We start from the raw sequence: 13,784 nt of genomic DNA, 5'->3' as shown, positions 1-13,784 counted from the left end.
GAGTGCACAGTGCATGTGTGTGAGCTAAGCAGGAACCAATCCCAGTTCAGCCTTCATAGTGAGTCACCCTACAGTACAGTAACAGACCCATGAGCACATATGATGAATGGGTTGGGTTCTAAGCGTCTATTGAAGCCAGTCAGGATTTTTAACTGACTAAAGACCTTGGGATTTGAGCCATAATTAGTAACAACTAATTGTTATTATTTCATGTTTTTCCTACGGCTCTCATCCCAGTAGCATCTGAACGCCCTGTGGAAATATACTAGGATGGGAGGATTAGTGGGAGGGAACTACAAGTCGTTTTCTGCCCTTTTTGGATGAAGGGGGAGGGAGAAGGGGAAAAAAAATGATAAGGCCTCAGATTTCCAGCTCAGGCTTCCAAGGCAATGTTGTAACATCAGTGAGAAGCAAATATTTGGTCAACTGCACCCTGAGGTGATGAGCTGGTATCCGGTGCAACCGCACAGCTTGCCCATATGTTATTACTTACACATCAGCCTTTTTGAGTAACGACCTACAGGGCCAGGGCGAGAGTTGGCTTTTGTCAAGCATATATTTCAGCAGCGTTTAAATAAACCCATCGAGCTGCACGTCTCGTGAACTTTCCTATTCCATCCGTCTGCACCGAGCCGCCCGTGGAACGAAATGGATGAGGCCTTCAAGCCTTCTTCAGTCCCCGGAAAATGAGCCAGTCCAGTTAACAATAAATGGTGGCTGGTTGGAACACACATGACTAGCCTAGTGGAGAAGAAAAGAAAGTTGAGCTTAATGAAGTCCCTGCGTATGTGTCCCTGTGCGTGGACAGGAAAGGACGGGTGGTTTATAACTGTTTATTGGAGTTAATGGTAATAAATTCCTCACTTGTGATGCATTAACTTTAATGTTTTCATTACGTGATGATTTAGGTTTTCCCTTTTCACATTGTAAATCATGTTGTCCCAGTAGCTCAGCAGGTCGAGTCGCTGACATAATGTTATGTTTGGGGGAGAGAAGTAACAGGGGAGCAAGGAATATCTATGTAATATATTAACTAAAAAAGATTACTTTTAGAAGAAATGTCATTGTCCTCATTCACTCCCTAGACAGATGGACGGACAGACAGATAGACGCATCTGAGCAGAAATTTGCAAGTTGCAGTTGCAAAGCCCTAGCGAAAGGCTGGTTTCCATAGCAACTTCCCAAATGTACTTGGTGCTGAAGGTTTTTTCCTCCCTCTTTGCTGAGTGTGAGCCCTTAGCTAATGAGCTGTGCAAATAGATATTGAGATTTAGTGTTTTTTATTTTGCAATTATAGACTTAGTGATTTGGATGGAAACTTTTGGGCCAAAGGGTCTGCCTCCTCTTTGGATTCCATTTTTTTCCCCTTTGGCAAAGTTGGTTTAACTTCAAACTTGCTGTGAAATTTTCCAGGCAGAAAAGGACACTGATAAAGTTTGTAGTTTCCCTCCATTCCCCAGTCCTGTTTGAAATCAAAGTAAGGTTGATTATGTTGATTCTGCCCTTTTTGCCTATCAGTCGTGGAGACTTTTTTTGCCTATTGGTCACGGACAATCACAAACTTCTCTGAAGAAAACCTGTACAGACCAGCTAGTGAGATAGCCAGAGATCTGTCTGTCATAGTTATCAACATTATGCCAATAACAGTGTGGCACCAATAAATAGCTGAAGGGGCATCATAGTTTTACTAGGACAGTATTCTCTGGTTCATTTTTTCTTGTTTTGGAAGGGGTTATTTCCTATGGTGATTTCATTATTAGGGCTTGTGTCTACTCCTTATTGTCAGCTGCTGTTATAAGAGCATGGACATTGCTTTAGGCTACCTCCTTCTGGCTCTAGTCTTCAGCATTGGCCAGTGGTAGCCATTTCAAAAGACAGTTTAGTTCCAGCGTGCCTGGGAGGACCTTTTTTCCTGACCCATGTCTGAATCTGAGCGAGCTTTGTGCAAGTATTTTTATTTGCAAATTGTGTTGCCATGTAGCTTTTCAGGTGTCTGTGATTGAAGAGAATGGCTTCCCAGGTTGAACCCTAAGATCTTTCACTTAACTTCTTCCAGGTGATTTGTTGCCATTGATTTCTAGCACCATTCTGGTTGTCAGCCAATTTTCAGTGTAGGTAACTCTCCTAAGGTAGATGCTTGTACTTTGAATTTTGCTTACTAGCTGCTTATGAAGAAGCTACTTGAAGCTCCAGTAAATCATTTCACTGTCCACTGCTTTCTCTTCATCTACTTTCTTCTTTTCCTCCTTGAAAAATGCAATAAAATTAGTCTGGCACAAGATCTATTTCAGGTGATCCATGTTGACAATTGTTTAGTTTCCCATTTTCTTTGAAGTAGTTGCTCATTTCATTCCCCTTTTATAAATGATTCCAAGTAGTTTTCAAGGCACTGAAAATTTAATTCTGAAGTTCCAGGGAAACTCAGGGAGATGAGTGTGACACAAAGAAAATGAGGGATGGGAGGGCACAGAGAAGGGAGAGAGACTGGCCTGTATGAGAAGAGGAACAGGGTGCATGAAGCAGAGGTTTGGGTAGAAAAATGGAAGTTTGGCAAGAAGAAAACACAAGAGCGCTTGGAGGTGTACAAGGTTGCAGAGGTGTGTGTGTGTGTGCGACTGCGGTTTTGACTTCCATCAGGCCCAGCACTGTCTGCTTGAACTCCTGTTCTCCATCTGCTTCGTAAACAAATCGTCTTGTGTACCTGCATCCCAGTTCCAGCCATGCCTGCTACTGCACTGTACAAGAATGACTTTTTGGGCCAGCTGTCCCACACACAAGCTGTGACTTAGGAATGTAAGGGAGGCCTCCTTCACAATCTTTTTGGTTCTGAAAGGGAGAGAGAGGTGCGGCAGCTTAAATAAGGGAAGAAATAATTTCTGTTATGGAGCTCTGACTTCAATAAAACAATCCTTGACTTCCGTGGAAACAGTTTGACCACCATGTAGGGCTTTTGAAAACTCTACCCTATTTTTTTGAAAATCGCTCCCAGTAGAATTCAAAGGAGCATTATCCATACTCAGCACCTCTCAATGCACTGGAGTGGTGAATGCTCAGTAGTAGCAGCATTGCCCACCTTTCCAGGGCTTTGAAACCTCAGTTATTTTGCCAGCATTTAGACTGTTGGGCTGTAGCTAATGTGACCTCTTGCTGTGGATAATAGTACCTGCTACATTGAGACCAAAGGAATGAGAGCTGAAAATGCAGTTTGGAAGCCTTCCAAGGGTTCTGGGGGAGGTAAAATGCTCATCAAATTCCAGCCTGGATACTGGGGTACTTTGCCAAGAGAAACAATGTTGTCCAGTGGGAAGAGTGCTACGTTGGAACTTAGGAAACCTGAGTTCTGCTCCCAGCTCGCCAGTTGACCTACTATGTGAGCTTGGGTGAGTCACTTGCCCTTTTGATACTTCCCTCCCAGTGTTAGTTTTGTCTGAGGTGTCAAGTTCTTGAGCTGGGAGCATATGTTCAGTGTCTAGCACACTGGAGCTCCTAGGGATGCAAATAATAATGGTTGAGGGGTTTTTTTCTCCATGTTGCAGTGAAGACCATCTGAGAAATAGCTGGTTTCTATTAGAGTGTGTGTGTGTCTGTCTGTCTGTCTGACTGATTTGCTCCCCTGTACATGTCTTGCAGGTACTGAAATGCTACAGGAGGGAGCTGATGCTTATCCTTCTTAAGAATGTAGTACCTGATTTTGGTAACCTCTGAGCACTCAGCATCTACTGACACCAAAGGGGGTTGTGGCTGCTTGGCCTCTATGTTTTACTTATGTGCTTTCTCCCTGGGCTGCTGTCCCATTGAACTGGATTCCCGTTGAAATAAGTGGAAGTTTTGTCTGCAGAGGAACCCAAAACTGGGTGTGACCATAATAATTTTATTTCCAAAGTGGTTGGAAGGCTGTTCAGCATGAAAATACAATGGGAGAGCACAATGTTTCACAGCATACTGGAAGGAGAAAATTGCTCTGAGACATAAAACAAATTCAAGAAGGAGGAGAATGTCCCAGCAAGGCAAGAGAAGGATTAACAAGTGGTCATCAATACTCTTTCCCCTCTAAAAAAAAAAAAAAAAAAAATCCTAATTCTGGGGTGGGTTTTAAAGAATAGTAAAAGCTGGACTGGGACACATATCAAAAGACATGTCATACTATGTCACTCGGGCTGCCAGGGGTATAGTGGTGGGATGTGTGTGTGCATGGAAGAGAGAGACTGCGTATGTGTGCATATTGGGTGTGTATTTGTTCCAGATAAAATTAAGAAACATGTATTTAAGGGCAAAATATTTTTAAAGGTGATCATTAATGATTGAACCTGATTACCAAAGGATAGACTAACTTCATCACTAAAATTATAAATAAAGATTGGATGAGTTCTAGTTCATCCATAAGACATCTGACTTAGGAGCAGGAATTGCTGGATGAGATGCCATGGTTTGTGGTATGCAGGAGAGTCAGACTAGATGGTCATAGTAGACCCTTCTGGCTATTGAAACCAAAGACCTCCTTGGCTTCGCCTGTGTTCCTGGCTACTTGTTCTACACTAGGCTCTCATCTGTTTTGGCTTGGCTTCCTACTGAATGAGAATGAACTCCAGTTAAACAAAACATTTATCAAGAAAAGTAAAGAAAGACTGGTGAATTCCTTTTCAGGTTAATTTGGCCATCTGCTGCCAGCAAAAGCCACCTGGTTTGGTCTGTGAAGGCCTCAGTCAGCGATGATAGCACTGTCACAGACCAGACCATATGGTTTCTTAGCTCCTGACCCAGAGTCAGCAGCTGACTCTTGTCCCTGATTTTCTTTTCTCACTGAGCTAGAATGCACCTGGTTAAATAGGCCATATCTCTTGTGGGTTCTAGTGTCTCTATCTATCAGCCATTTTCTTGGGAACAGAATGCAAACTGAAGGGCTCTCCTGTGGCAGCCCAGGTGCATGGCTCACTTAGCCACAGAGGTGCTGAGAGATGGAATCCTACCCGGAACTTGTGTTTGCAGACTTGCACAGGGTTGTTCTGAGCATAAAGGAGTCTGGGGAGGGGTGGGAAGGGGAAACATGCTGCCTAGCAGCCTCTGTCTCGCACAAGAAAGGGCTTTGAGTGCTGAAAGGCCATGTCCTCTGCAGTCACACAGCTTTCCACAGATTTTATCTTTCTGGGTCTGTGTATGTGTTATGAGGGCTGTATTAGAGGAGTTACAATAATTATGTTTGCCTTGTGTTCCATAATGCGGACAATGGTTTCTAAAGCACTGTGCAAACTGACTCACCCCTTCAGCCCGCTGAAAGGTGTATTTTGTACAAAGGAAACGTAATACATGTTTAAAACTGAGGGCGAGTATAATTTTATTTGCATTTTTCTGGTGGGAAAACTGAGGCACAGAGAGTAAGTGTTTTTTGTTTTTTTTACAGAAAGAGAGTGTTTTTTTATTGTAAGCACTGCAGTAGTGACTAGAAGTTCCACTCACAGACCAGGACCCTATTGTGCTAGGTGCTGTATAAACACAAAACAAAAAGACCATCACTGCCCAAGAGAGGCTACAGTGCAAGAGGCAACAATTGGATACAGAGATGGAAAGAAAGGAGACAGTAATGAAACACTGAGGGGTCTCCTGCATGTGAAAGTTGATCTGGAATAAAGTAGAGTTTTAATTTTATGCAAACTAGCTGTTTTGGTTTAACTCTGTTTGATTGCTATTATTAGTATCCATCCACACATGAAATAAATCCCCGAGCTGTTGCAGGTTAACTCCATGGCTAGGGACAGACATTCAGAAAGCCTAATTGATTCAATCTTGGCAGGTTAGTTTAACCTGGTTAGGCTAAACCAGTTTGTAACTGTTCAGATATCCCCTCCAGACTAAGGAAGTGCAGAGACATGCCTGCAGTGATTCAGGCTAGAAGCAAGGGGGGTTGCTAGAGCAGCCCTCTCTTCCTTTCCACGGTGGGGTGTGGCCTGGCCAGGCAGAATGCTCTGATTAGGGAAGCCGCACCCTGCCCCCCCCCCCCCGACTGCTCCTATGACCAGGGCCAGCAAGGAGTTACATAGCATTTATCAGCCCATCAGCAAAACAAAAGCTTCTCTCATTAGTTCAAGCTCTTTTTAAACAACTTTTTTCAAGGAAGGAATGAAGGGACATTACCAGCTAGCTGTTGATTAGCTCCAAAAAGCCTTAAGCAGACACTTGTCCTGTCTGCCGTACACAGACACCTCTCGGCATTAGCTGACATACCACATGCTGGCTACGTCCATGCTGTGGGAGAGAGGAGGGAGGAATCCCTGCTTGAGCAGTGAGTGGGGGTGGGGTGGGGGGGCCAGAGGGAAGCCAGGTAGACCCTGCTGTAACTGCAAGTCTCTGCCGGAGCTCCAGCCAGGAAGCAGAAGGGCGGGGGCCAGATCTGCTGTGGAGCTGAGAGCCCCACCCAGGGCTGCAAAGCATCTGGGATGCTGGGGGACTCCGGTTTAAGGTAAACCAGGAAGGAGCCTGGGACAGACATTGCATAAACCGGTTTGAGCCGATTCATAGATGTTTGGGTTGGAAGGAACTGTAGCAGATCATTGCATGTTCAGCCTCCTCTTAAAGACCCCCAAGGTAGGGGAGAGCACCACCTCCCTTGGAAATCCATTCCAGATTCTGGCAACCCTTACTGTGAAGTAGTTAAGTAAAATCAGTTTTACTTAACTGTAAAAGCAGTTTACTTAACTGTAAAAGCAGTTAAGTCTGATACTGCATTCCACCAGGTTTATCTCAAACCAGTTTCAGCTATTCTCAAACTGGTTTATGTGCACTGAATGTCTATTCTGTTACAGGTTTAAACCGGTTGCTAATTACTTAAACCAGTTTGTGTAATGTCTTTCCCTAGCCCATGTGTAGAAAAGCCCTGAGAAACAAGTCCAGGGAAAGTCCTGCAGATGAGAACTTGGGAGATGCTGGCTCCTAGTCCAGTACTTGGTCTCCTGTCCCATGCTGCCTCCCTTGCTCCTCCATTCCCTTTCTTTTGGTGGTACCTGAATAGACTTATAACTTCCCCCAAAACCTCCAAAATCTTTCTTGATTGCAAGCAGATTCCATTTGCCTGAGAAGGGGCAGGAGGGGGAATAGGTCTGTGACTTGGCTTGAGCTGCAGCAATGTCATGCACGCAAATCTCCTGCAGCCCTGTTTCTTGGGGATGGGGGATAGAGGGAAGCCCCATGCTGATAATGTACTGAAAGTAAATGAAATTAAATAAGCGAAGCAGTGCTTGCAGCTCTTGCCTTCCCCCCTGGGTAATTCAATTCAAGCATTCGTGCTGATGGGATCTCACTGGGGCTGCCTCTGTCATCCCGCTGGGGCCTGGAATCTTAACGTCTAAATAAAAGTTTCACTCAAGCATTTTTTATGCTCCTGCCAGCGGGATCAGCAAGCTAGTGTTGGGCACATTAATGTAATATTCATACTCGCGGGGTCTCCCTGTGTACCAGGCAGCCTTGTCCCATTTTCATAATTATAAATGTCCCATAAAATGACATTTAGATTTGCATTAACAAAAGGGGCCCGAATTCTGGATTTTTTTTTAAACGTTTAATGTGCCTTTTTACAAGTCAGATGTTTGGCAGCTCTAAAGCAAAAGCCCGATAAGAAAGATGCTGTTACCTGTGCTGCTGAAAGGAGGGCAGGTGTGCCAGATTGATAGCACCTGTGAGATGCCATGTTTTTGGGAAGTTCCGGATCCTGATCAGACCTGTGCAGTTGGCCCATATGTCAGTAATTGCCTCCTACAGCAAAACCCCAAGTCAAATGCAGGGACATGGGACTTGCCATATTGGATCAAACCAGTGATCCATATAGTCCAGCATCCTGTTTCTGATGGTGCCAAGTGCTGTGGAAGAAGGAGTGGGCAATTATAAGCTTACCTCCCCCTGTCAAGAAAAATTCCCTTCCCATCCCTAATGTTCCCTGGTCCACAAGTGCCCTGAAACTTGAAGATCGATAGCCCTTTCCTTGTTCTTTCCCTAAATTTACTCTTACAGTGCTGGGGGAGAAGTGGGGGATATGCATGTCCAGTCTTGTACTTCCATCCTGCTTTATGCTTGACCTGGGCAGTATCTTCTGGCAGTGTGTTTTACAGGCAAATGTGGAAAAACATTCCTTGCAAGTAATTTCGAATTTGCCCCTGTTCAGCTTCAAGAATAAAGACCCCACTCATCTCAGTCCCACCTCAATTAAATAGGGGTGGAATTTACACTGACCAAAGTGCTGCTCGAGCCTTTGAGCAAGGATGTAAGTGATGCATAGGTCCCTCATAGAAGGGCAAATTCCACCCAAGAGCAGGGTTCGAATTACACTTCGGCTCTTGGCAGGGTCTGTAGTGGTGGCAGCTGGAAGGAGCAACTGCTGCCTCCTGAACTGCTTAGAAAGGTTAGGGGTGAGTTCTCATCTCTTATGAGAGGGCTTTCAACTCTTATGGGGGACTCAGCACCCCTCTCCCCAAGCTTCCCTGTAATTCAAACCCTGCCCAAGAGCCATCATCATGTGACTGCCTTACACTCACCCACAGCTTTGCCACCAACAGAAGTCTCCAGTTCCCAGTTAATAAAAAGCTCAGAGAGGGGTGCGTGTGTGGAGAAAAGTTTCTACAAAAATGAACTTTGTGTGTGTGGCTGCTCTTGTGCCTGGCATTCACCCCGAGACCCATTTGTTGAGGATTTATAGCAACCCCAGAGTTTGCAAACTATAAAACACAAAAATGAAAATAGTCTGCGAACAAGGGAGCTGACAGCAGGGATAGATTGGACCGGGAGCTGGATGTTAGAAAGAGACGCTAAGAAAACAAGAGAAACCCTTCTGATCTGGGATTCTGGGAAGTTATTCATACTTAAAAGGCTGCCAAGCTTGGGCGCTGGGGAGATGATTAGTAGCATTTAGTTAGTCATTTTTTATTGTGTTTCAGTACAAATTATTATGACGTGAGACTTGCCAGGGCTCGGGGGGAGGTAGGGGAAAGGCGTTCTCAGTGGCAGTCTGTGAGCCATAGAATTCTTGAGTGAACTGGCTTTGGCATGCAGTTCAGGGCACAACTATATGCTGGATGGAGCGTCTTCTCAGTAAAGCTTACAAGTTGCAAGTTTTTTGGGCTTGATGCAAGAACAGTGGGGTGAAGCTTTCTGGGGCAGGAAGTCGGACTATATGGCCACACATATCCATCACAGCCTCTGAATAACCTGATCCGGGGCCAAAAGCCTTCAATAACATCCTCTTGATAGTGCCTGGCATGACCTGCTCTCGTGTAAGCAAGATGTGTTTCAGGGACAGTTAGGGCAAGGAGTTGTATCTTGTCAGATGGGCTTAGTGTGTGTTTGTGCGTGCACGCAAGCATGCATATGAGCACACCTTAAAAGTGCTTGAGATAGAATTGAGCAAAGACACTGAGACTGCATGTATAAGCCTGAGGGGGGACTACTGTGGTTAAGGATGAGAGGATCCTGCAGTGAACTGCCAGGTCAGAAAGAACTTGTGCGTCTTCATGGACCTGAAGAGCCCTCTGCTACTGTTCTTGTCCACCCTTCCTCCCTCCCACTCCTGCCAGCTTTTCATTGCTTTTTTACTAGCAAGTCTACCCTTCAGATCAGCATCTAAAATAGTACTGTTTCTCCTATGGTCCACACCTAGATTTCTGCCTCCCTTGTACATAGTGGAAGTAAAAAGCCCTAGTGGAGGAAGATAGTTTGTAATCTTGATGACCTCAATAAATTCTGGCCTATGTGTAATATAAATCATAACTCTTAGAGCAGCTTTATGCAGGTAAAGACTGTTTCTGTTCGGGGGGGGGGGGGAGTTAAGGTTTTGAAAAGGGTTTTGTGGTCCCCAAAAGCTGGAATATCCTGTGTGTGTAGAAATTTTGTATATGAGCATAAGCTGTGGGGGTGGTTACATTCATTGTCTGGATGTCCATTGCATGTCTGTGGTTTTGCACAATTGTGTGCTTTCTGGAGGTAGGAAAACATCATGAGATTTTGCTCCATTTTCTCTAGGGTCAGAGGACAACCTACAGAAACCTACTCAAGAAGTGGAGAGCATTTTGAAGCAAGGATACTTGGAGAAGAGGTCCCGAGGTAAGTCAAACATACCTTTTTTGAAGGTGTCCTGTAATGTAGTGGGTATGGATTGATGTCTTTTGAATGAAGCTCATCAGCAAGGTATAAAGATGGAGAGGTGAGAATGAAGCAGTGGTGATTTTTGGATTTTTTTTAAGAGTTGTTTTTCTACTTGTCTTTTATTTTGGAAATTCAAGGGTTGTTTCCCTTGGAAAACTCTGAAGATGATTGGAGATCTTGGTATGTTCATGGGATTGGTAACACCACTAAACAGAAAAGTGAAGAAACTTTTGTTTCAGTGATTCAACTCCTTGACTGAGTTTTCAAAAAAATACCTAAGTGGTTTATGAGTACAAATCTTTTTGGAAGTTGCTTTGACTTGCGCACCAAAGTTACCGTGCTGCTCTTTTGAAAATCCCACCACTTATTCTCTGTTAATGCCTGATGCAAACAGGCTATGGCCACATAGGCATTTGGAAATGTTTCAGAAGGGGAGCTGCTGATTGGGGGCCCCACAGCAACTGTTCAATGCTTCTAGAAAAATGTAGCAAAACTCCTACAACTTTAACCTGGGATGAAATAGCAAAACAATTTCAACGTTAATATGACATTTGTATGATTTCTAGCTTGTCCCCACATAACTGTTGGGAATGTAACAGCTGCTGGATGGTTCTGAGCAAGAAACCTCTTCTCCTCCCCCATCCATGCACACACATTTGAAATCACTCAAAATATGCATGTACCCATACCCTCAAAAACACCTGGGAAAAATGTTCTCTTTAAGGATTTGACACAAAGGGTACATAGCTCAAATAGAAGCAGTGCAAATTTGAGCCAGGGCTTTTTGTCTCAGCATACATGCCCAGACATGCCCTGTGGTGTGGTGCAAGTTGTGGCACTTGGGGAAAAATAACTTTGCTTGGCTCCTACCTTCTGTGGCCAAGAGGAGCTAGAGCTTGGGGCCAGCACCTGTACCTGCCCCAGCAGTGTAAAAAGTAGCCCTGTTCTGGCGCCATCAGTACAAAAAGCTTCCCTAGCAAGTAGCTCAGGGCTACTTGTTCTCAGGAGCTTCTGGGGCCCAGCCAACTGGTACCTAGGGACACTACCCCTTGTGCCAGCTAGACTGCTGAAGCAGCCCTAAGAGTTCCCTGCACCTTTTACCAACTGCAGCAGTCTGGCAGTGGGGGTTACTACCTGGCTGTGACTTGTTGCCACCTGTGACAGCATGTGGCCCCAAGGCTGCATGCCTGCCAGACCCAGATAGGAAGTACACTGCCATTAGAGTCATCTGTCCCTCTGGGCCAGCTACCAGTAGGCTGTAGCTACAGAGTTACCTTTGTGCAGCACTACTGCCATGTGTGCTACTGCCCGGCCATTTGGGCAACTATTGCCCAGAAGATGTTCCCAGTGTGATGGCCTGCTTTGAACTGTGGGTGGCTGTGGAGGGATGTGGGGGGCCGTGGGATGTATGGATAGGTGTGGGTGGATTGGGGGGTGCTGCTGAGGAGGTATGGTTCCCCTGCCCCCCACAGGGTGCTGCCCCCCCCCATACAGCTCGTGGATTGCCCCCCCCACAGGGCTACAGCCCCCCATAGGGGCCACAGCCTCACCAATAGGGGCCACATAGCCCTGCGAGGTCTGCCAGTTTGTGGCTGTTTGGGCTGTATTGGGGGTGGGGGGAGGCTCTGCCATGAGGCCCCAGCAGCTGCTGCTACATCTGGTGGCAGTGGGCTTTTTTTTTAAGTGCTGGGGCTGGGCAGGGTAGCCATTGGGGTGGGGGAGGGGGCTTTAGGACTAGGTGGGAGATGGGCCCGGGCAGGGCAGTGATCCGGAAGGGTTTGGGGAGCGGGTAGGGGATGGGGCCAGCAGGGGTCCTCTCCCATGCTCCCCTCCCCCTTCCTCCAGCCCCGCCCCCGGGTCCAACTCCTTGCAGCTGGCACACTTCAGCACCGGGACAAGGGCCAGCCATAGAGACTCTCTGACTGGCTGCCAGAACATCTCTGTGGAGGACCTGAGCCTCTGTTGCTGCAGAGCATGGTTGGGGACCGTGCCCTGCCCTGTTTCTTTTTCCCAGGGTATTTTTTGACCCCCAGGGGTCTAATTGTACCCCCGCACCAGGAACACTTTTTTGTTCCCACACATGCCTCTTGCAGCATCTCAGAGGGCTTTGAGATGCTGCAAGAGGCATGTGCACACTTGTTTGGATGGGCCCAAACTGCTCATTTCAGTCAAGTACTGAGAGAACAGTTTATGCCCCTGTGTATCATCCAGTTACCTCACCAGTAGATTTGGGGAAGATAAGATTTGAATATTGACAAGTCAAGGTCAAGCAAGGGAAGGGAAAATGTCTGTCCTGCAGGGATTTGTGTGTGGGTGTGTAGAATTTTTCAGGCTTCCTATGTTCATTGTAAATAAGAAAGGAAGGCACAACTTATATTTGTTTTCCTTTTCTGATCACTGTTCTGCACAAAGGGCAAAGCCAATAGGATGAAACATTAATGTCATGTACTCTCCAGGGAAAAGAGGTGTCCTTACCTCAGGTTTAACTCATGGCTACTAACAGAGGATGAAATTCTAGTGGAGACAGCTGGTTTCTGGTGCTTACATGTGTTAGAAAACTTAGGTAAAGATTATGGGGCCATCTAAGGTGCACCTTGATGTATGAACTCCTGTGAAAGCTACATACTTTCCCTGGACTCCACTACAGTTGATCCACTAGAAGATACGATCCATGAGAATCCTTGCCTCTCACATATCTCCTTGACCATTATGGCAACACCAGCACCTCAACACTAGTGGTCTCCACTGGGATTTTACCTCATATTAGTTCCTGGTGCAGTAGGGAACATGAGGTTGGAACATACGCTTTTTCCTAGTGAAGAGGGTTTAGATTCTGAAGTATCACAATATTAAATGCTTAATTCTGAATTTAATGCCCTAGCATTGAGGATATCACATCCACATTCTGTTGGGGTGAATCTGAGAGACTGTTGTGGGAAAAGGACTGAAGGAACAAAACAGGATTTGAGGAAATGTTTCCTCTCTGCTGACTTTTCTCTACTGCCTTTAACACACTTTTGTTTTCCCTTTCTGTACAGACCATAGTTTTTTTGGGTCAGAATGGCAGAAGCGATGGTGTGTCCTCAACAGAAAGATCTTTTACTACTATGCCAATGAAAAAAGTAAGTGTGCAAGCATCTGCATGTGTTCTTCAAGCAGCACCCAGTGGCTGGGAGCACAAATGGGCTTCAAGGGTAAGAGCAGAGCTCTTGTTCAGGGAAGTGCTAACATCTCAATAGGGGGAGGCAGGGGAGAAATGCAAATCAGTTTACTTTCTGAAGTCATTGGAGTTTCAGGAGCCACCGCAAACTATTCCTTCCTTAGTATGGTATATAAAATCCTATACCTCTCTTTTTATTACATTACCATTTAGCATCTTAGGGCATTTGTAGATGATGCAGAGGTTGAATTCTCCCCAAATTAAAGCAGTGTTTTTTTTAAAAACACCACTTCAATTTAGGGCAAAGTAAACCCCTGTGTTGTGTACACCTGTGTTGGAGCCCAATCCGTACCTGCCTCTCCAGTGGCAGGGAGGGGAGAGCGAGCTGCTGGTGGGCAGAGCAGTCCCTGAGTTGTGGGGGTGGGGGCTGGTGCTTTCCTCCATGACAGCAGTGGGCCCCCACCCCCAAGCGGCACAGCCCCTTAGGCACCTGGCTCGGGCA

The 13,784-nt window shown here is 45.8% G+C and overlaps 1 protein-coding gene across 2 annotated transcripts in view; it reads left to right on the top strand.

Moving 5' to 3' along the window:
- The window catches only part of SKAP1 (src kinase associated phosphoprotein 1), a 255,305-nt gene that overhangs the window by 170,127 nt on the left and 71,394 nt on the right, over positions 1 to 13,784 (top strand). For both annotated transcript variants that reach the window (XM_019548372.1, XM_019548371.1), the window contains exons 5-6: positions 10,000 to 10,080; positions 13,161 to 13,244. In XM_019548372.1, coding sequence (XP_019403917.1) covers positions 10,000 to 10,080; positions 13,161 to 13,244 — 165 coding nt within the window. The remainder of the gene's footprint in view (positions 1 to 9,999; positions 10,081 to 13,160; positions 13,245 to 13,784) is intronic.

This window comes from Crocodylus porosus, unplaced genomic scaffold, assembly GCF_001723895.1.
Source record: "Crocodylus porosus isolate Cpor-Errol unplaced genomic scaffold, CroPor_comp1, whole genome shotgun sequence".
NCBI classification, from domain to species: Eukaryota; Metazoa; Chordata; order Crocodylia; family Crocodylidae; genus Crocodylus; species Crocodylus porosus.
This window is presented reverse-complemented; position numbering and strand designations above follow the sequence as displayed.